At 42.7% G+C, this 22,029-nt stretch overlaps 1 protein-coding gene across 1 annotated transcript in view; it reads right to left on the reverse strand.

Annotated features, from left to right (window-relative positions):
- The window catches only part of dnah2 (dynein, axonemal, heavy chain 2), a 103,166-nt gene that overhangs the window by 72,991 nt on the left and 8,146 nt on the right, over positions 1–22,029 (reverse strand). The window contains exons 3-13 of the mRNA XM_057321864.1: positions 12,090–12,270; positions 11,445–11,583; positions 9,364–9,581; positions 9,193–9,294; positions 8,623–8,748; positions 8,426–8,536; positions 7,619–7,807; positions 6,913–7,016; positions 5,566–5,755; positions 5,303–5,483; positions 5,040–5,167 (exon numbers count right to left, since the gene is read on the reverse strand). Of these exons, the coding sequence (XP_057177847.1) occupies positions 5,040–5,167; positions 5,303–5,483; positions 5,566–5,755; positions 6,913–7,016; positions 7,619–7,807; positions 8,426–8,536; positions 8,623–8,748; positions 9,193–9,294; positions 9,364–9,581; positions 11,445–11,583; positions 12,090–12,270 (1,669 nt within the window). The remainder of the gene's footprint in view (positions 1–5,039; positions 5,168–5,302; positions 5,484–5,565; positions 5,756–6,912; positions 7,017–7,618; positions 7,808–8,425; positions 8,537–8,622; positions 8,749–9,192; positions 9,295–9,363; positions 9,582–11,444; positions 11,584–12,089; positions 12,271–22,029) is intronic.

The following is a 22,029-nucleotide window of genomic DNA, read 5'->3' on the forward strand; positions in this document are numbered from 1 at the left end:
TCTTAAACACTTATACACTAAACATAATTTCCGTAACATATTTCCAAGTGAAAGCATCATTCAGTGAGAAATATGTAGAGTGAGACATGTTTTTATCCTTTGACAGTTTTACAGCGTACTTTCAATAAATTATGTTTTTGGACCGCATAGCTAGTTTTGAGTTTTTTTTCATAGGCCAGAACATTCAACTTTTGTATAATAGCTACGGGTTTTGCCAATTGGTTAGCATTAACATACAACCTACACCATGTAGGTGACATAAAAGGGAAAGTCAAAGGCTTTCCTAGGTGTTGAAAGTTATTATATTTTGAACATTTTCTTTGGAAAAGGAGGCGCAACAAAACCATGTATATTGACAATGTAATAGTGTCTAAACGGTTTTCATGTGACGTCGCAAGAATCTTTTATGGAAATACGAAACGTGACCTAGAAACCATGAGAAGAGATATAACAGTCATTTTTCTGTCAGGCAGACAGGTAGAGAAACATTCAAGAGGAGGGGTGAGGGGGAGGGAACGTACAAATTCAATAATATTTATTGCATCATTTTTTTCCTCTGTGAACAGAAGTTGAGAAATCAAAAGAGTTCGGGATAGATAAACAACCTCGAGAAAAACGAAACAGAGGAAAAACAGAAGACGGGCAATGACAGGTGAGAGGTATCTGTATGACAGCTGATGATCATTGATAAAGGGAAAGATTACGGCTGTGTTTCAAAACCTTGTGAGCTGCATACAAGTAACCATCAGTATTCAGAATAGTATTTAGAATAGAATTCGCTAGTTGCACAAGATGGCGCCGGTAAGCTTTTGGGACGCCAGAGTCGGCAAAGTAATTTCCGGTCATATTAACACTGTATGGGAAAAGGAGGATTTTTGGCTGGCAAATATGCATGTTTTTTAGATTTAAAAAAGTAAGTAATATATAAGAAATATGACAGATCCTATTTACATTGTTGAGCACTTCCTTGAGCCAAAACAACTCAATAGTGTTATACATCCGGAAATTAATCTGTGGACTCTGGTGTCGCAAAAGCTCACCAGCGCCATCTTGTGCAACTAGCCCATTGACTTGGTCGGTGTCGTGTCATAGCTGAGGGCGCGGCCTGGGGGAAAACAGTCCTTTCCCCTTCATTGGAAATGCATGCTGTTAGCCAGTATGGTCTACATAAAATCACCTTTTCCATTGAACAGAGCAAGATACATAGAAAAACCGGTCCGTATTGGGTCGGAGATTCCGTACAGTATCTGTGACTGAAGAAACAACCCAAACATAATGGCCATAGGTGTCATTTCGCGACTTTTTTTGTTACCTGATTGAGTCTCCAGCTAGGCGACAACTGTAATATCAGTTTCCAGGGTCATTCAATAGTCTATATTTTTATCTCATGTTCATTAAAGCTATGGTATAAAAGACTAGTATGTCTTAGCATGTTAAATGAATACAGTTTTGACTGTAGCTCGCAACGTTTTCCCACATAGAGGTCCATTATAAGGAAACAGCTTAACGTGGCTCAAGGCAGCGATAAACTAAGAACACAACATTTTCTGTTATTATGTTGATGTTTGATATCAGTGGTAAAGAAATTAATTTAATAATTTGGTTATACATGGTCGTTATTTCGGTATTAAGCCACAAAGCTGCTTCCTTATAATGGACATCTATGGGGAGGACAAAAGTATGTGTAAGGGTTATTGTAATCTAATAACAGTTCAGTATTGCAAGTAAGAACCATATAAGCATTTATATTTCACATTGGCCACTTTAAATCATTTATGATTTAGCCTTCTTATGGTTATAACTACAAAACTAACTCTATGAAAGATAATAATAAGATAATAATCAGTCGCACAAACTTTCCCCAAACTCGGGGTACAATTTACCAAATCACAGAATCACTGAATGAATAAGCGCTTTTTTCACGTTAAACGTTTTAGAAAGTCCCTGGGTTGCGGTGCAGGAGGATGGGACTACACCGTTCTGGTTTTTCCACAGTATATAAAACTTCAGATCAGGGTTTTTTAACATATTAGAGATTCAGTACGCCACATACGCAACCTTTCGACACTGCACCAAGTAAAAATCAGTCGTATTACAAATCATTACAAAGAGCTAAGATCAAGAGCCTAGTGAGGTCTACATCAATTGATTGCAATGGATTGCTTTCCCACACGGCACAAACGGATATTACGTTTTTGTGGGCGTTTCCAGCTATGCCGACCAAGTCTATAAATCAAAACGGGATTATAAGTGATTTATTAAAAACAACATTTATAGTGATATGTGAATGAGTTTGTAAGTGGTGCGGTCGTAGTAAAGCTACAAACTTCTAATATCACCCTGATTACAAAATGTTCAAAGTGTGGGAGTCAGGGTGACCATGTCAGCTCCCTCTCCACCACAAAAGTCTTACATAGACACCAGCGCTCATGCAAACCCACAAGCAGAAACACGCGCAAACGTCACGCTAGGCTGAGCAGACTATGGGCTCACAGGGGCCGGTCATCTCGCTGTCAGTTATGGCTCATAACTCCAAGACCTGCACACTCCAATGCGTCAGAGCAATACTCTCTCCCTCTCTCTGACATGGCCCAGCATTGATATGTCCATTTCCTTTCATTTGTGAAGGTAATAGTTCTCTCTCGGCAGCACACGATGATTCTGCTGTATTGACTGTGCAGAGCGGTGTTTGGAAGAGGGCCGACTATGCGGGGACAATCAAATCTGCCATTGACATTCTGTGCTTGGCTGGGGCTGGTCCTGGTTCCTTTCCCAGCTCTCTTAATCTCAAGTCCATTATTTGTAATTCTGAGTCCAATTCCCCGTGCCTGTATGTCTGCCAGCCCGCCGGGCCTGTGTACAGCATCAACAAATGAGGCTTCCCGTTTGGAGCGTGCTCGCAGGGAGATGACGGTGGAGGCAGCCAGTGGAAACTTGAGGGATTTGGTAAACCGCAGGGGTGTGTGTTTGTGGAGTTTGTTTTTGAAATGGTTGGCGTTACGTGTTGTGCCGTTGAGCTGGTCGGGTGCCTCGCACGCACACTAGTGCATAAGCGCACACACGACATGCCTGCTGTGCGTTGGAGGTAATCCGATGGCAGGATCAGCCCCCTGGAGTGTCTTAGTGTGTGTGCGTGAGGGAGTCAGTTCATCTGTGTTTGCCCAACTGAGATGAGAGTCTCCATCTTCAATAGAATCAAATATCCCATAACAACCTGCCCTCCCACCTTTTTTCACATCAGTTCTTCATAATTCAGCTGCATACACTGAACTTCCCGTCTCAAAGGTTCTTTGCCGATCCTGCTCCCCTATTTACACTACTGTATATCTTCTATATTTTGAATGGTATTTACACTCTTTCAGCGGCGCCGATCTCTGTTTCTGCTGGTGGGTGCTCCTTAGCCCACCAGCATTGCATACCCCCATGACACCCCACCACTCGTTTGCTACTATTTTTACATATTATCAGATATTTCTGTCTTATTATTATACATAATATCATACAATTGATTTATCATTGTTTTTTTTTTGTATTGAAATGGAATCTGTACTAAATGTTACGAACATTACAACATTGGTATTTACCAGAGACAGACACGCAGTGAAAATTAGCGAGGAAAAGGCGTGGACTGCTGTTTCTGCGACTGACCTTATTGCATAGGCATTTGTAGGAGTTTCCTCTTCAGATGCAAACTTTATGGGAGTATTTAAATGAATCACGCAATGCGATTTACTAAGGTTTGCGCTTGTCATTGTACTGGTATTTGCGGCTTTATTTAACGCCAATAAAAGCATGTCTTAAACCCTGTGCTAATTTCCGCTGCTTTCAGTAGATTGCGTTGGTCATTATGGGAATGAGATATTGTGCTGTGTTTTTGATGTGCCCCTTGTCAGTAAATCACCCACAGAAATATCCACTCCCATCTGTGATTTTTTTTAAATTGCGCTATTTTGCCCTGTTTAGTAGATTGGGCCCTATAAAATGTATACATATAACAAAATTGTAACTATAAAGTTAAAGCAAATCAGTGGACAATCAATCCCAACAGATCATTATGCACGTCTACTCAACCGAAAACATTACAAAACACAGACATGAACAACTGCACAACATATGACAGCATTTAACCTGTCCATCATTAACATACAAAATAACACAAGTAACATCTGATGTGCCAGCGGTCTGACCGGCTCGTGGGCTAATACCTGTGGACTGAGGAGGACTTCTCAGTCATGTCAATGCGAGCGAGTGTGTTACAAAACTTGACCACTAATATAGGCAGTACAGTAACTGCCTAGTTTTAACTTGCTCATTCCTCAGTGACGCTTTTGCGTGCCCCACGAAGACAAAATGTGTTTGATTTCATGTGGCGGTGTAGACCGATTGGCCATGACATCAGAAATGCAACGCGCTTTGAGACCTCCCCATAGGGTTTTGAGTTGCTCTTGCAGTAGTTTGATGTCCAATAAAGCTGCGCAGCACATGAAACAAGTTTATCAGACATAAAAACATCATTAGCGTCACAATGCTCTAAGGAGTTCTTTTAATGGTCAAAAAGTGGAAAATCACACTCTTCTTTTTTGTTTGCAACGATTGAACTGGCATTAATCACGCTGTGTCAAGTCTTGTACTGAATTCAAATGTTCACACTAAATGAAGTTTTATTAACCAAGTTTGGGAGGAACACGTCAGACAATCAAACTAATCTACCACAGGTGATACTCATTCTGTAACCATCCAACACGGGGTATAAATACACAAAGTCTTACCTCCATTCTTCGACAGTTTCCAAGCATCCCTCCACCACCCCTTCTCCACATTTACAATCTCTTAGTCTCAACCGGGGGGGTGCTCTGGGTTCAGGCCTAATCCCGGGCGCGAGGCCGGATCCCGGGCTCAGGCCTAATCCCGGACTCTGAGCCCTCCCCTCGGTCAGCTCGCCAAATACGCATATCTTTTCATATCCTTTATATGTAAGTGTGAACTAGTGAAATATAAAGAGTTAGAAAGGAGGCTGAGATCAAAGTGTGTGTGTGTACCTTGCAGTTACTAAAACCCTCTGCAAAGAGAGTAATCTCGGCTATGAGGGTGGAATCTGGCACCACCATAGAGATCGGCCGAAACATAGACTTCAGATTATCAGGCAACTCAGTGCGGCCAGCGTAGCCTACAAAACAAGTGCACAGAATACATATGAGAGGAAGGGACTGAGAACCGCAAACACAGAGAATAACAACAAGATATTCAACAGTCTTGCAGGGAAACGTAAGAAACACAACAAGAACACATCCCATCCCGGTACCTGGGTTCATGGTGATGAAGATTCCACAAGACCATACTAAACTGATCTGCTTTCCTTCAAAGATGAATTTGTTGACCCCAGCAGAAAGAGCAGACAGGATGGACAGAATCTGCTGGGCCACCACGGACAGCACCTCAATGTTTATACGGTTAAACTCATCAAAACAACCCCATGCACCCGTCTAGAAAAAGAAAAAAGTGCACATTCAAACAACATGGATTGTAGATATACATAAATGGTTATCACATGCCCTGATCTGATACCTGAGCAAGACCGGAGTACATGCGGCCCATAGATTTGAAGTCCAGACCCTCTGAGCAGTTGACCACTATCACATACATGCCCAGAGCCTTACCCAGATCTTTCACTGTTTCTGTTTTTCCAGTGCCAGCGGGACCTTTAGGAGAACCACCCCGATGTAGATGCAGCGCTGTGGTTAGAGTCATATAGCACCTGCACAAAATACAAAAACTTTACACACATATATGTACACATATATGACCTTTAATTAAATGTCTTTCTTTTTGTTTTTATACACAGATGTAAATAAATATCAAGTATATATAACATGTATGGTCTGTTGTGTCTGTTGGGAATTTATAAAGCAAAGCTTTTGCCCTTGTGGTGTAACGGCATCTGATATGCTGCAGATTGTTTTTTCCTTACAAGTTTAGTCCATTTTGCACCATACACCTCATATTTTGATGGTTTAAACGAACCTGAGGGGCATTAAAGCAAATATTGGACAAACATGCCCGCTCCGGACATCATTTGTGGTCACTAATGTACCATGTACTGTATGCATTGTGAAATTAACCATTTGATAACAAAGGACCTTTTGTCAGACTTTGTTACCATTTGATGACGTTTAATCTATTTTGGTTAGAAACACAGATACACACAAGCACACCCGATCCTTCCACAGCACACGCATCCATAAATGAATGCACACACACAGGCTTAAGCCTGTTGCCCATGTCCTTGAGTGGGTTTAAGATGTCACCCTCTCATCATAATAAACCCGGATTACATCCTTCCTTTCATTTCACTGGAGGCACATTCTGCGCTGATTTTCTCTTGCCTCCAAAAGCACACAGCAGAGAATCTCCCATTGACTCCTGACTCCACTTTCCAGCTGGAATCTCACAGAAGAAGGTTTTTGTTATATTATCACAGAGACGTCTGAAGCGGAATCCACGTCTGCCTCTTAATGCGTCTCTGTTCATCTCGCGGCAGGTACTGCTCTGCTGATGAGGGCAGCGAGATGCTGACCGATACGCTTAAATGACACGATCTGTCTCTTTTCCTCATAATGACTCAGGTAACGGCTGAAGTCAGATAACAGCATCAGCACTTGTAATTATCATTATGAACCGCTGATCACATCAGTCAAACCCAGGAGTTGACAGGCACACGGGACAGGATATTGATATGTCTAATAATTTGTACGTCACATAATAATATGAGCATGTCTGTGATTATATCTCTGCTGGGGGCTATATTTGTAGCTGCTACAGCGCGAGTGAGAGGTGCACAATTACACCAGGGTGATATTTGCCTCTGTAAGGGTTTGTGAATGCTGATGTGTTGATATCTTGTTGATATGTCACCTGTCTGTGAGGGGGGTGATGACCAGACGGCCAGAGTTGCCCAGGTACTCGTAGCCGTAGCGGAAGTGCGTGTTGGTCTGTTTGATGATGCAATCATCCACATCCTACATACAGAGACACATACAGAACAGTGATGATGTGACTTTCACAACCCCTTTCTGTTTCTGGGCAGTTCCATGCAAATATCAAGACTAAAAAATCTACTGTGTACCATAGGTTTTCACCAAACAGGTCAGATGTCAATATTTGGTGGTTTAGATACCCCGTGACATCTGCATTTTTTTGTGTTTTTTTAAGCTTAGTTATCCATTGTCAGGTTAATTGTCACATCCATAACAGTCCATATTTCTCATAAATGTGCACATAAAAAATAAATAAAATCACTATTTTGTGGTCCATGAAATGTGATCTCTTCTCCATTTGTTGAGTATTATTGCTTCTGGTTTGCACATTTGAATTCAGAGAAATCCTTTTTTATTTTTTAAAATAGAAAACTTGTGCATAGACTGATGTTTTTCTGATGTTTGGACTCTATCATTAAGCGTTTAGTAAAATATAAACAGATGAATCGATATATTGGTAATATTTCAAATTTTGACTGAAAATGTCACATCCATAATGTTGGAATTGCAGTTCTACAGATTGTAGTTCAATACTGATACACTGTATACTAACAGATCTGTATTTCAATCCACTTCTCTCTAACCTTGTCCCAGTATAGGCGGAGTTGGCAGAGCCAGTCGAAGGCGTTGACATCACAGCATCCCGCCTTGGCCAGTTTGCTGATGACATCACGGGCGTGGACCTCCACGGTGACCAAGCCGACTATCTTCAACCGCAGGATCTTGGATAAATTCCCTCGTATGGCTTCAGAGAGCTGATTGAGCATGGACACCTGGGTAACACACCACACACACAATCATTTTAAAAAGCAAACAACATGCCACAACACCATGTTACACAACAGCAAACAATTGTCAAGGAGCAATTTTACGGTCAAAACTTCTAAAACCAACCGCAGTCACTTCAAACACCCAGTGTAAATACAAAGACATGAGCTGTGAATGCATATGTAAGGAAACTTAAAGTGATAGTTCAACCAAAAATAAATAGTTTGTCATCATTTACTCAGCATCTTGTCATTTCAAACCTGTATGACTTTCTTCCGCAGAACACAAAAGAAGATATTTTAAAGAATGTTGTTAACTGGCCCCCATTCACTTGCATTGGTTTTGTGTCCATAATGGGGGCCAGTGCTGTTTGGTTCCCTACTTTCTTCAAAATATCTTCTTTTGTGTTCAGCGGAACAAAGAAAGTCATAAAGCTTTGAAATGACAAGAGGCTGAGTAAATGACAGAATTTTCATTCCAGATCAATTTGTTTCTAATGCAGAAAAGCATGGTGAGGCCTGAAGTGGTTTGGATTCATGGCCGCACAATTGGCGGCAGAATTATTCTGGTGCTTGAATGAGCAACCTTGAATTAATACTCTTTGACTGTTAACTTCCTCTCACCTGCTTCTTTTTGAGTGATTTGAGAGCAGATTTATCCGTTGTCTCTTTGTTGGTCACAAGAGCTCTGGTGACATCTGTAGTCCACTGGATTTGACTAGTAGTGATCAACATCTTTAAAAAAAGAGAGATTTTTTTTAAAGAGAGGTTTGCTGGAAGCACATATAGGCATAGACACATTCGTAATCACACACACTTACCTGTCCTGGCCAGTCTCGCACCCATTTGCCCCTTTTCCCTGCCATCTTCTTGAGAGCCATGCAACAGTTCTTCAGACAGTCCTTTAGAGTCCAGCGCATGGTCCGCTCTACATCACACAACCACGCCTGCACACACATAAGATGCTCGATTAAGAGTGTGCTTGAAATTTTTCTTTTATTTTAAAGAAAATATCAATAGTGCTTGACAATGCAAAGGTTGGGTTTTAAAAGCGGTTTTCTGAGTGGTTGTTAGATGGTTGTCAGGTTGTTGCGGGTGAATGCTAACTGGCTCAAGAAAGCCCAACACAGCCTCTCCTTCATTGTAAGTCTATGTGAAAAAGTTCCATGCCAAAGTTTAATATGCAGGCTCAGGGGTTTGTTACAACCAACAAGATTTCTCATTACAGAAGTAATAATTCAAGTCAACGTACATGTCAACGTACAGTTAACAACACCATATAAGAAGCACTTACGGTTTCAGTTTTTAATTTCACATATTTCACACATATTTTCAGTTCTAAATGTTCTGTTGATTGTATTTTTTTCTGGACTGTATGTAAGAAAGCACACCTCTACCGGCCCCTCTAGAAGAACAGGATGAGTGAAGTCCACCAACTCTCCATCGGCTGAGAGCATTCCACTGGCTTCCCACTTATTACTGTTGATCCCAGTCTACACAGATTATAATGCATTAAAACTGATGCCATTTATTTAATCACATACGTGAACGTGTGTGTGCACCTTGTTGATGCAGAGACTCTTGATGTTGTCAAAGCACTTCTTGAGGTGCGGCTGCACAGCTTCAGGATTGCGTGACTGGCCCAGGATCTCCAGCAGGTCATCGTTAGATAAGAAGTAGAATCGGGGAAAGATCTGCCTTTTGGTCTCGAGGTACATGTCCAGGGACTTCTGAATCTCCTCTAACTTACTGTTCATGTCTGAGAGCTTTTCTAAAAGACCTGAAATAAAGAGAGAGAGCACGAGAGACGTGTAATTGACTCTACTTTAAAAAAGTCATTGTTTTAATAAAATAAATCAGTATTAGGAGGAAGAGACAGACCACATGTAAAAAAATCTATGCAAAAAATCGTAACGCTCAATGTGGTAGCTGTTGGAGAGAAAATCCCACCTTTCAATTAAAAGAGATGGTTGTGTTATTGGTAAAGGCATCGCCTGGTGAGTTCAATGTTCTACAATGTGCATGATCATTAGCTGAAACTTGAGCCTAATTTCACCTTAAGTAATAATCAAAATAAATTACTTGAATATTTTTCGTCTGCGAATTAAAATGTGATTGAATTTTACTGAATGCTGTATGCTTGTTGGACATTTTTGCAGATTTTGGTTGTACTTGCGTCACTAGAAAATAACTGGATGAATCTCATAAAACCCACCAAGGACATGTTAGGGTCATATGACAATACATTTCAAAATCAAAAAGAATAAATATTTGAATTTTTTTTATAAACAAGGCATAGTTTGATTTGCTGATTGATTGAAACTAAAAGGTGGAGAGCAGTCCCAGCAATAAAAGTCGGTGAGTAAACTGCATCAAATGTCTGTGTTTGTTGGTAATTAGCGAGTAAGTGCAGATAATGTAAACAATGTGAGCGTATAGTGAATTGAAAGTTATCCAGGGATAAGGCGATGATGATGTATTGTGTGCTCATGCTTTAGCTCCTTCCACTTCACGCCTCCAGGAGCGTGAGTGTTTTCAGAAAGAAGCGTACGGCTGTATTTGTCTTTTATGGATCTGATTCATCTCTTCGGAGATATGAAGGATGCAATAATACTCTACAGCAGTAGTTCTCAACACGGTGGGGAGGCTGGCGTGGCCCACAAGGTGACCCTGGCTGACTTCCAGGGGGGTCTCAGAATAACTAATAATTAAAAATTATGAGCACAAAATAAGCATTAAAATACCTTTGAAAAACCAAAAAAGATATTTCTTATTACTTATACTTTATTGGGTAGAAATTGTGACCCTGGACAACAAAACTAGTCTCAAGGGGCTGAATAAATAAGCTTTCCAACGATGCATGGTTTGTTAGGCTAACACGATATTTGGCCGAGATAAAAATCTGGAATCTGACGGTACAAAAAAAATCGAAATATTGAGAAAATCACCTTTAAAGTTGTCCAAATGAAGTCCTTCCTTAGCATAGCATATTACTCACAATAATAAGGTTTTGATATATTTACGGTAGGGAATTTACAAAATATCTTCATGGAACATGATCTTTACTTAATATCCTCATGATTTTTGGCATAAAAGAAAAAATGATCATTTTGACCCATACAGTGTATTTTTGGCTATTACTACAAATGTTCCCGTGCTACTTAAGACTGGTTTTGTGATCCAGGGTCACAATTATGAGTTTTTGTAAGCTGGAGGGGGACCTTTGAATATTGCTGAGAACAATGGAGGGCCTTGGGATTAAAAAGGTTGAGAACCCCTGCTTTATATGTACTCAAGATTAACATGAGATTGGTAGAAACCAGGTGTGTTATGTCCACTTTAAAGGAAAAGATTTCATGTAAAAAATATTGGAAAATAATTACTATATACAGCATTGCAAAAAAAATCTCAGGAAAAACTGCTACATTTATGCTTAAACTTAAAAATATATTCACAATGCAAAACAAAACAATTTTCCTTTTAAAATAACTTTTGAACTTTTTTATTCTTTTGACTTGGGAGTGAAATATAACCAGGACACATTTTCTCAAGATATGGCTACTGAGTGAGAACCGACCAGCTTCAATGAAGACTTGGTCAGAACACTTGAAGATGGTAAAATCCAGCACCATCTCTTCATTACCTGGGTGGTGTGTTCCTGTCAAAGCGTTTCTGTCCTTATTGAGGCGCTCCATGATCTTCTTCCAACTGGAGTTGACATCATCAAATTCGGCCGTCTCACGAGGCAACTGCTTACGGATGTCCTCTGCCTGAAATATGTTCTGAAAGACATAAAAAACAGAAGGAAAGATAAAACAGTTTGGTGCTTTGTTTGGAGCCATCACAGGTGTGTTTACAAACACTTGTACACACAGGAAATCCAGTCTGACAGCCACTGTTTACTCTCCTCATCAGCAACAAGAAAACAGATGTGTGACTCCGATCTCAGCAGTGCAAATGTGTGCGATGCTAAGCTCTCACGGTGTGTTTGAACATCACATAGTGGCATACAGCACATAGTTGCTAAACCTCTGACCTCTCTGATCAGATGTGTGGTATTATGGGTTGTGTTTATTAAAGAAAATCCATGGATGGCCAGAAGTGTTTAGAGAGTTTTTGAGGATGTGTGTGTGTGTGTGTGGATATATGCCTGGATAATGTAACCAAGACCTTTCAAAGCAAAAGACGAGCATTTTGGGTGAATAATGTACTGTGTAAAACTGTAGGAAGTGTGTGTTCGTTTACAGACCATGTAAATGATGTATGGTGTATGTGTTTGTGTGTTCACCTCCAGATACATCCACTGTCGTTGTACAGTGAGGATCATTTCAATGACTTCCAGCACAAGAGACAGACAGCGTTCCCAGTGGTCAACTTCCCTTTCAAATGCTTTGACAAAACGGGATGCTTTCATTACAGACAGGGTCACCTGGTTATCCTCCAGAGCTTGGAACACTTCCTCTGTTCCCCTGTGTACACACAAACAACACGTTTGTAACAGAAGGAATAAAAAAGAAAATAAATGAGGGTCATTTGAATAGCTCAAACTTCATTATTAATTTGCCTCACACATACACACCCATATTAATAAGGATGTGGTTTTCACACTAACATTATTTACCAGATCCTCCTCCTAAACCGACAGTAACAGTTACAGAACCTGTTGACATTATTTTAAACAAATAATACAATTTATGAGCCTTTCAAACTATAAAAAAGTTCATTTTAAAAATGAGACCCTTACAAGTATAGCCAAACCTGAACACACACACACACACACACACACACACACACACACACACACACACACACACACACACACACACACACACACACACACACACACACTCACACACACACACACACACACACACACACACACACACACACACACACACACACACACACAGCTGGAAAAATGAAGCAAACAAAAGAGAGGACAAAGTGAACAGCAGTGGCTCTTGACCCCCTCCTCCTTGGCATACTGTGTTACCATGGCAGCAGCCTCACGCGCTGCCGCAGCCGTCTCCATGCCAACGGTGGAGCTATAGCCTCACTGCGGGGACGAACGGTGGCTGCCGGCACCTGACGTACGCATACACACACACTCAATTATATTTACGCGAACACACACCCAAGTGCAAAGGCACACACACTCGCATCTCTTTTGATTTTTCAGATTGAAGCCGCAGGTGTGTGTCATCTATCGCTGTTTGTCTCTGCCTCTCCATCTCCCCAAGCTCTAACCGATGCTCCTGCATGCAGAGTGTGTGCATGTACATGGAGTATCGTGTTGCGCGCACACGCACACGCACACGCACACACACACCCACACACACACACACACACACACACACACACACACACACACACACACACACACACACACACACACACTCATAAAGACACAAACATAACCCACAATGTGGACCTCCAGGACAGCAATGTCAATTTGGTTTGTGAAGGACATGAGTGCTTGATAAAATAAAATGAGAGAGAGTGAGCGAGAGAGAGAGAGAGAGAGAGAGGGACTTAAAACTGCATCTTCACACTCTGGGCAGAGGAGAAGGAGGTTTATGGGTAGGAACAAGTATTCGTTTTATTGCATCAGTGAAAAAAAAAGAGAAAAAGGTGAAAAATGAGCGGAAGAGAGGCAGGAACAGAGGCTTTGAAATGAGGAATGGAGGAAAGGGGAATTACAGAGGGAACGAGAGAGGGTGAGTGACAGTCGCGGGCCACCTGACCTCCAGAGCGACAGCATGAAAAAGGCACAATCTCTCATCTGCGGCATCTACCGCTACACACAGAGGAATAATCTGTCTGTTTTTGAGTTTAGGCAACATGACGGACATACAGCATTCTACACACATCACTGAACTACAGCCCGAGGAATGAAGGACTTTTACACAAACAGCCGTAATGAGGAACGTCTGAGAGCGCTTATGGGGAAAGATGTGCGTCTCCGCCTGTGTAGCTGAAATCATAGTTCCAATATCATGAGTATTTCCTGAACAAGATCATCTCAATAAGCACACACACGTCAGTTTTTCTATCACGATGGGGACTTTGTATTAGCTTCACAACATTCTTGACCTCGCTCACGTGACACGTCGTACTCTTTCGCAACACACACATGAACACACATAGTGACGTCTCAAGTCACCCTGCAGGGCATTGCTGTCAATGTTTGACGTATCACTACTTTAATACAGACTATTAGAATTAAAACCAGAGCTATAATAAAACAATGGTTAAATCTACAAAATTGACAAAAAATGGGTGTTTTGCCTTCACCATAAAAGTAAATTAGAGAGTGAATAAACTATGTTAAATAGAACAGAATTTCCTTTTTTTTGGCAGAGCACAGTGTTATATTAATCAGATTAAATAGCCCATGAGAAGAGAAAAAGAGCAATGGCTTTGGGTTCTACTGCCAAGATCATCTCCTGAGAAAGTTTTAAATCCCGATCATTAAAGAAAGCTTAAAAAACAGAAACAAACCAAAACCAACAGAAAAGCCAACAGATTGTCTCTCTCTCGCTCTCTCTCTCTCGCTCTCTCTCTCTCTCTCTCACACACACACACACACGCACCACGCACGCACGCACGCACGCACGCACGCACGCACGCACGCACGCACGCACGCACGCACGCACGCACACACGCACGCACACACACACGCACACACACACGCACACACACACACACACACACACACACACGCGCACACACACACACACACAGAATGGCTGGAAATGATCACCTCTACTATAAGTGAGCACATATTCCACCCAGACGGTATGCTCAAATCTCCTGTGCTCTCTCATTTTCTCATTCTGATTCACACATGCACATTTGCAGTTGGCAAGGTGCAGGATGGAGTGGTACCATATTTTCTTCCTCTCGTTCTTTTTTTCTCTCTGATTCATACACTACTGCAGCTCATGATCTGTCATATTCATCACTCTCATCACATCATCTAACCGCAGTATGTGTGTATGTGTGTGTGTGCGTGTGCACGTGTTCACTGCAGGCTCTGTTCTCAGAGGAGTAGCAGGTGAGAGCAAGGAATGAAAACTGCGACAGGATTACATGGGTGTGTCTCTACACATGACAAGATGTACGGTGATGTCTACTGACCGATATATTGGCCAGGCTGTAATTTGATTGTGTAACAGTTCCAAAGTCTACTTGCAAATCCAAAAAAATACTATTTTCTATTTTTCTGTTTGAATGAATAAATTGAGTTTGATAATGATTCATTTAATCTTCGCAATTTGGTGTATGTTTCATTTATCATTATTAAATTAACAAGTTCTCATCCTTAAAGTTGAGACTACTTTTAATGAGATTTTGTATAGTTTTTATACAATAATTTTTAAGTTGTACAGCTTATGTGTACATATATTACATAGTATTTACCTCTTTTTTGGGGTCACACTTTATTTTAAGGTCCAATTCTCACTATTAACAAACCATTAACTACAACTTTTGCCTCAATAAACTCCTAATTTGGTGCTTATTATTAATAGTTAGTATTATAGTTGTTAGGTTTAGGTATTGGGTAGGATTAGGGATTTAGAATATGGTCATGCAGAATATGTGCTTCATAAGTACTAAAAAACAGCCAATATTCTAATAATATGCATGCTAATAAGCAACTTATGAGAATTGGTCCCTATACTAAAGTGTTAGCCTTTTTTGATTATGTCAAATATGATTATGAAATGTGGGCTACAATACCTATTTGGTTGGTTGCTTTACATAACCATTGTCTAAATGAAGAGCCTGAGTATGGTAAATTAAAGTTGCTATGAGGACCAGACCCTTGCATTTGGTTAGTATAGTTACACAAATCTAGCTCCAACATGAGCTGGATGCAAAAGTGAATATGCAGGAATGTCTCCAAGTGCACTTAAAGTGATGTTTCGTCTTATGCAAGCGTGCAGTTTTGTTTCCGGTGCTCTTGATTTAATCAAAACCAAATAACATTCCAGGTTTGACATGAGGAAGAATCCTCACTTTAAACTATTAAACCAATATAGCACACAAGTCAAGCCCTCTCATTAAACAGGAGAGCAAACATTGAGGGCAAATGCTGGGGTGCCTGATGATTTGTTTTGACCTAATTAGGTTACACTTTTCAATAATGTACATTAGTTAACATTAGTAAATGCATTAACTGCTACTAATAATGAGCAAAAAAGTTTTTTTTGAGAGGTTATTATCGGGGAAAAACCAATCTGCAAATGTCGCGACTGGCCGATCAGAATCAAGCATTACAACGAGCCGTGTAATAATATTAGTTAATGCAAATTGTATACAATTATTCATGTTAGTTCATGGTGCACTGACTACTTTTAACACTGACAGCTTTTGATTGTAAAAATGTATTAATTGCTAAAATGAATATGAAGATTAATAAATGCTGTAGAAGTATTGTTTATTGTTAGTTCGTGCCAATGTATTAAAGGAACAGTTCACCAAAAAATAAATTTCTGTCATCATTTACTCACCCACAAGTTGTTTCAAATCTGTATACATTTCTTTGTTCTGTTAAATACACAAAGATATTTTGAAGAATGTATGAAAGCAAAGAGTTCTAGGGCACCAGTGACTACCATAGCAGTTATAGTAGTCAATAGTGCCCCAGAACTGTTTGGTTACAAACATTCTTACAAATATCTTCTTTTGTGTTCAATGGAAAATAAAAAAAAAGGTTTGAAGCAATTTAAGACAAGAAATTTCATTTTTGGGTGAACTATCCCTTTAACTAACGTTAACAAAAGTGTTACCCAAAATTAATTCAACAGTAAAATATTTTGTGACTATTAAGAACTTTGCCAGTTAATTATGGTTTTGAGATCCTACTGTTTAGTTTTACACATATATTAGTCAGGGACGTGGGTGGGGAAAGCAAATTATTTTAAAAACTAAAAAATGGGTTGCTATTTCATTTTAATGAACACTGTAAGAACGTCAATTAATAAAACGTTGGAAGAGCAAAAATATCTCAGTTTGAACTAATATTCTTAGTTGAGACAACGTGTTATATTAAGCCTGCAAAAATATTTTTTAAAAACATTAAATGAAGAGTTACAGTATTTTCTAATTCAGTCAACATTAAGAGTGGCTAAAGTTGAATGGACTAATAAAGCCAAATCCAGCCAATAGTATATGATAATACAGCATTACGGAAGTGAAAGAGAAATGGTTCCCACAACAATTTAATATAACCATTATTTTTAAGATTTAATCAACTTAACCTGAATATAGGCTGTCCTAATTTTGGTAATAAATGCATAAGAGCATCACAATTTTTTTTAATAGATTTTAAATTCCATGATTTCATACGCGGAAGGATCTGGATTACCGACCATTTATTTGATTCAATGCGATGTGCCAGCTTGAGTGATTTCGCAGGTTGCGGGAGGCAGCAGAGGCAAGCTTCACCTGAGGTACCTGGCACTAAATAAATAGGAATTTTTAACCAAATTTATCAACAAAAACGTACAACGTATTCAATGTTTTGTGTTTTGTTGTGTTTTAGAAGTGAGAAGAAGCGTGCATCTCGAAGGAAGGAGCTCAAACAAGTCAAAGGTGCGTAGTCTTTCACCTTGTTTAATTCATAAAACATTTCATTCTAAAAGTTGTATTATTGCAGTGTATTTTAGGTTTAATTTTGGCGTGTTGTGTTATATTTGATTATATATTTTCGTGTGTCTGAAGTGATGGCATTAAGTGAAAACGTCTCGGTGTTGAGGCACACGCACGCCAGTCCCCGACACGTGCATACGGGTATAAAAGGGAGGCGGCGGCGGTCATTCACTCACCCTTTGGGCTGAGGAACCTGAGAGACATCTCCCGGATGCTGCAGCGGGTCGGCGAAGCGTTGTGGCATGAAGACACAACGTCTCGTTCCCTCCATCAGGGAACGGAGGTTACAGTCGTAACCGAGACGTTCCCCTTCAGTCGGTCTCTTGACGTTGTGTTGCGAGACAGACTGGGGACCTATCTTTACACGCCACGGCGCTGAGCCGTATCACAACCTCAAGCAGAGCGACACTGACTGGACTAGCGAGTCACAAGTGAGCGCTACTGCGAGACGTAATCTTCCAGTGGGATCATCACTAGTAGCATACTGAGAAGCTTGTACCGACGGCCATCACGGGTGGTGGCGTTCGTCTCTATAGCGAGATGCCGCCTGGCGCCGTAAGAACACTGGGGAAACACTGCTCTCCTCATTGAAGAGTATGTTACGGAGGCCACATTCTACCACAAGGTGAGGATGAGGATGTGGAGACACCAACATGGTCTCACCATAGGGGAGAACAACATGTGAGAATTTGTGTCAACCCGAATGGGGGGACAGAACCCAGGTGGAGTAAACCACCGGAGGGGAGGTCACAGGCTCAACGAAAGGGGGATCAGGAGTGAGGAATTCAACATACGGGACGACCCTGCAGGGGAGTCACTACGTATGTGGCAACAGTCCTAGTATAGGGGTCCACCTGAGCAGGGACGACTCTACCAGTACTGGACTTGGTTCCAACAAACCACTCTGCCTGGTTTGTTACCATAATTGCCAGCTTAGTGATGGATGGAATGCCTGTACGTCACCCTAAGGGGGAAGTAGGGAGGCTAAATAGCGCACTAGACTCACCTGGAGAGGGGAGAAGGCGCTTTCGCAGGCGTATGCCCAACCCAGTTGTCGACCTTACATGCCGGTAGCGTGTAAGACCCGCACTGGTTCCACGCGGATGTTGTAAAACCTCGCGAAGGTACTGGGCATAGCTCTGAAAGAAGTACACTACACTACAAAGAAGCACTACATATGTCTGCCAGAGAGGCGCCCTGAGACAGTGCCCACAAGGAGGCCATACTCCGAGTGGAGTGCACGGGCAACTTGGGACTGGTATGCCAAAGTGATGGCATCCACAATCCAGTGCACCAATCTCTGTTTGGAGACAGCCCTCCCCTGGTGCTGTCCCATAACAGAAAAAAAGGGGCTGCCCAGAGCTTCTAAGTTCTGCGTGCGGTCCAAGTAGCGTACTCAGGATAACGTAAGAACGACCGAGCCCAAATTCTAGGCACCCATGGGACACAAAAACTTCCTGGAGGCCCTCCACTCTCTTGATAGAAGCGAGTGCCATCAAGAGTGCCGTCTTCATCATACGATGAGGAAGACTGGCGTCTCTGACGGGCTCGAAAGGGGCCGTACCAAGGCCCTGTAAGACCACATTAAGGTCCCAAGAGGGTACGGATATGGATACACCCTTCTCGCACCCCTAAAGAACCTGGTGACCAGGTCATGTTGGCCGAGAGACTCACCCTCCACGAGATCGTGATTAGCGGCAATAGCGGCTACATACAATATTCAATGTGGATGGGGAGAGGTTACTCTCGAGTCTCTCTTGTAAGAAGGCCAAACTGACCCGATCGGGCAATTCCGTGGGTTCTCCCCGCGGGAAGAACGCCAGGACGAGAAGAGATGCCACTTATAAGCGTATAAACGCCTAGTGGCGGGGGCTCTAGCCAGCAGGACGGTCTCTCTGACTGCCGGCGGCAAGCCACTCAAGGTCTCCTCGTCCCGTCCAGGGGCCAGACATGGAAATTCCAGATGCCTGGTTTGGGGTGCCACACCATGCCCTTCCCCTGCGGTAGAAGGCTCTTCGTCAGGGGAAGCGGCCAGGGGGAACTGTCATTAGAGCCACCAGGTCTGAGAATCAAGTCTGGTTGGGCCAGTAAGGCACAACTAGCAGTACTTGATGTCCCTCTTCCCTGACCTTGCACAGGACCTGTGCAAGGAGGCTCACTGGGGGGAAGGCGCACTTCCGCTTGTCCCGCGGCAAGCTGTGTGCTAAGGCATCCGTGCCGAAGGGTCCCTCGGTCAGGGAGTACCAAAGTGGGCAATGGGTGGAGTTCAGGGAGGCAAACAGGTCCACCTGCGCCTGGTCGAACCACTCCCATATGAGCCAGCCTGCGCGGGGATGGAGTTGCCAGGTCCTCGCGCCTATGATGTAACAACTTCGGGAGGGGGGTGGGCGTCCTGGAGACTGATGGGGGAACATGGACAACCTGGACAAGACGGCAGCCTCCAGGATGGTACTCCCGGCACCGGACATTAGAGAGGCCATGGGTGTGTCGACCGTTCAAAAGGCCTGGAGGGCGCCGGCCGCTCGGGAGGCCTGGAGGGCGCCGGCCGCTCGGGAGGCCATCATGGCCGTGACGCTGGGGTGAGGACACGAGGAGCTTGGGTCGGTCGTTGTGGCCGTGACGTTGGAGCTGGGAGATGAAGAACTGGGAACGGCCGCCGTGGCCGTGACGTTGGAGCTGGGAGACGAAGATCTGGGAAAACGGCCGTCGTAGCCGTGACGTTGGGGAAAGCCGGGAAGGCCACTTCAACTTGACCCTGCCCCCCCCAAAAAAAATTTACTTGGGGAAAGTACAGGGATGTGGTGGCCGCCCAGGCGCAAGCCAGCGCCAAGGCCATGACGGCCACCGCGGTAGAGTCTGGGGCCGCCATACATGAGGAGCCAGGGGCAACCACGGAGGAGGAGCCAGGGGAAACCACACAGGCGGGGTCCTCGAGGAGCTCTGGAGCGGAATCCAGGGGGAACTCTGGAGCGGAATCCAGGGGAAACTCTGGAGCGGAATCCAGGGGGAACTCTGGAGCGGAATCCAGGGGGAACTCTGGAGCGGAATCCAGGGGGAACTCTGGAGCGGAATTCAGGGGGAACTCTGGAGCGGAATCCAGGGGGAACTCTGGCGGCTGGGCAGCGGGCTCTGGCGGCTGGGTAGCGGGCTCTGGCGGCTGGCCAGCGGGCTCTGGAGACTCGGAGAAGTCCAGTAGCAACAGCCGGTCTACCAGGTTGAGCTCGGGGGCAGTGACTCTTGGGATCTCGCAAACTGAGGGGCCGGGTAGCTTGGGAGAAAGTCCAGAAGGTTGGGGGAGTTTTGACCCTTCTGGCCTTCCATATTCTCCGGGGAGCATTGGGTTGTGGAGGAGTGAGGCGTGAATCCGGGATGAGGTGGAACGAACCCACCGCTAACAACTGGTACTGGACGACCATCGCTCAAGTCCCCATCAGCCATCCCGACGCAGAATTCGGAGCCAACCGCTTGGAGGACTCGATTTACTTGAGTAGATCCACAGGCAAACACTTTTAATTCGTAGTTTGTGTAAGTCAGACAAAGAAACATAACATTCACATTACAATTGAGACTAGACCATGAAGGGGAGCCATGAAGTGAATATATACAAGTCCATGATGAGGCAGATGACAGGCATGTGTGATGATTACAGACACGAAACAGGTGAGGGAGTGTGGAGGATCGTGGGGAATGAAGTCCGAGCGGGAAAACACGAGGAGAAACAGAGAGAATGATATTTGGAAGAATGCTTATAACCAAACAGTTCTTGGACCCCATTGACTACCACAGTAGGAAAAATTGCTTTATAAATTTCTTAGTTCTATTGAACACAAACAAAATATTTTGAAGAATGTAAGACAGCAAACAGGTCTGGGGCACTTTTGACTAGCATTATCATTTTTCCTACTATGGTAGTCAATGGTGGCCAAGAACTGTTTGGTTTCAAGCATTCTTACACATATCTTTCAATCTGTTTCATTTTCACGTACTTCCAACGACATGCCTACTTCCCTACTAGTATGATAAAATCAATCGTCAAAATAAGAGATCTGCCTGAATCCTCAGTATTAAAAAAACAGTAGCTCAAGTGTGCATCGAGTGGACACTTTCTATCTCATGAACCCACCAAAGCTGAGAAGCCGGAACACTCAAGAAGTGAAATAAAAAGGCTGTTTGGCTTTTTAAAGTGTAAGTGATACAGGAATAAAATTGTTCCATTTGGTACCTGATTAAATTATTTTTGTGGTTGTTGTTGTTCTTCACAGGTCAATGAACATTTATGGGTCACATGCCAAAGCAAACACAGCAGATGTGGTATGAATTCATACTACACACATATACTGTACTAATCATACACACTGCATCTACGGTCGATAAGCACTTAATAAAATACATTACAAACTGCCACAGTACACGATTTCGACCACGACTCTAGATTAGCTTGTTCGGGTGTCTTTGAATAGGGATAAATCTGCAGAAGAGTGGCCCTCCAGCCCTGCCCTGTGTAAATCAATAAAATACTCTCTCTATTTTTCATAATGAACACAATTCAATAACCTCTCTCAATGACTCTT

This window comes from Triplophysa rosa, linkage group LG1 (assembly GCF_024868665.1).
Source record: "Triplophysa rosa linkage group LG1, Trosa_1v2, whole genome shotgun sequence".
Classification (NCBI taxonomy): Eukaryota; Metazoa; Chordata; class Actinopteri; order Cypriniformes; family Nemacheilidae; genus Triplophysa; species Triplophysa rosa.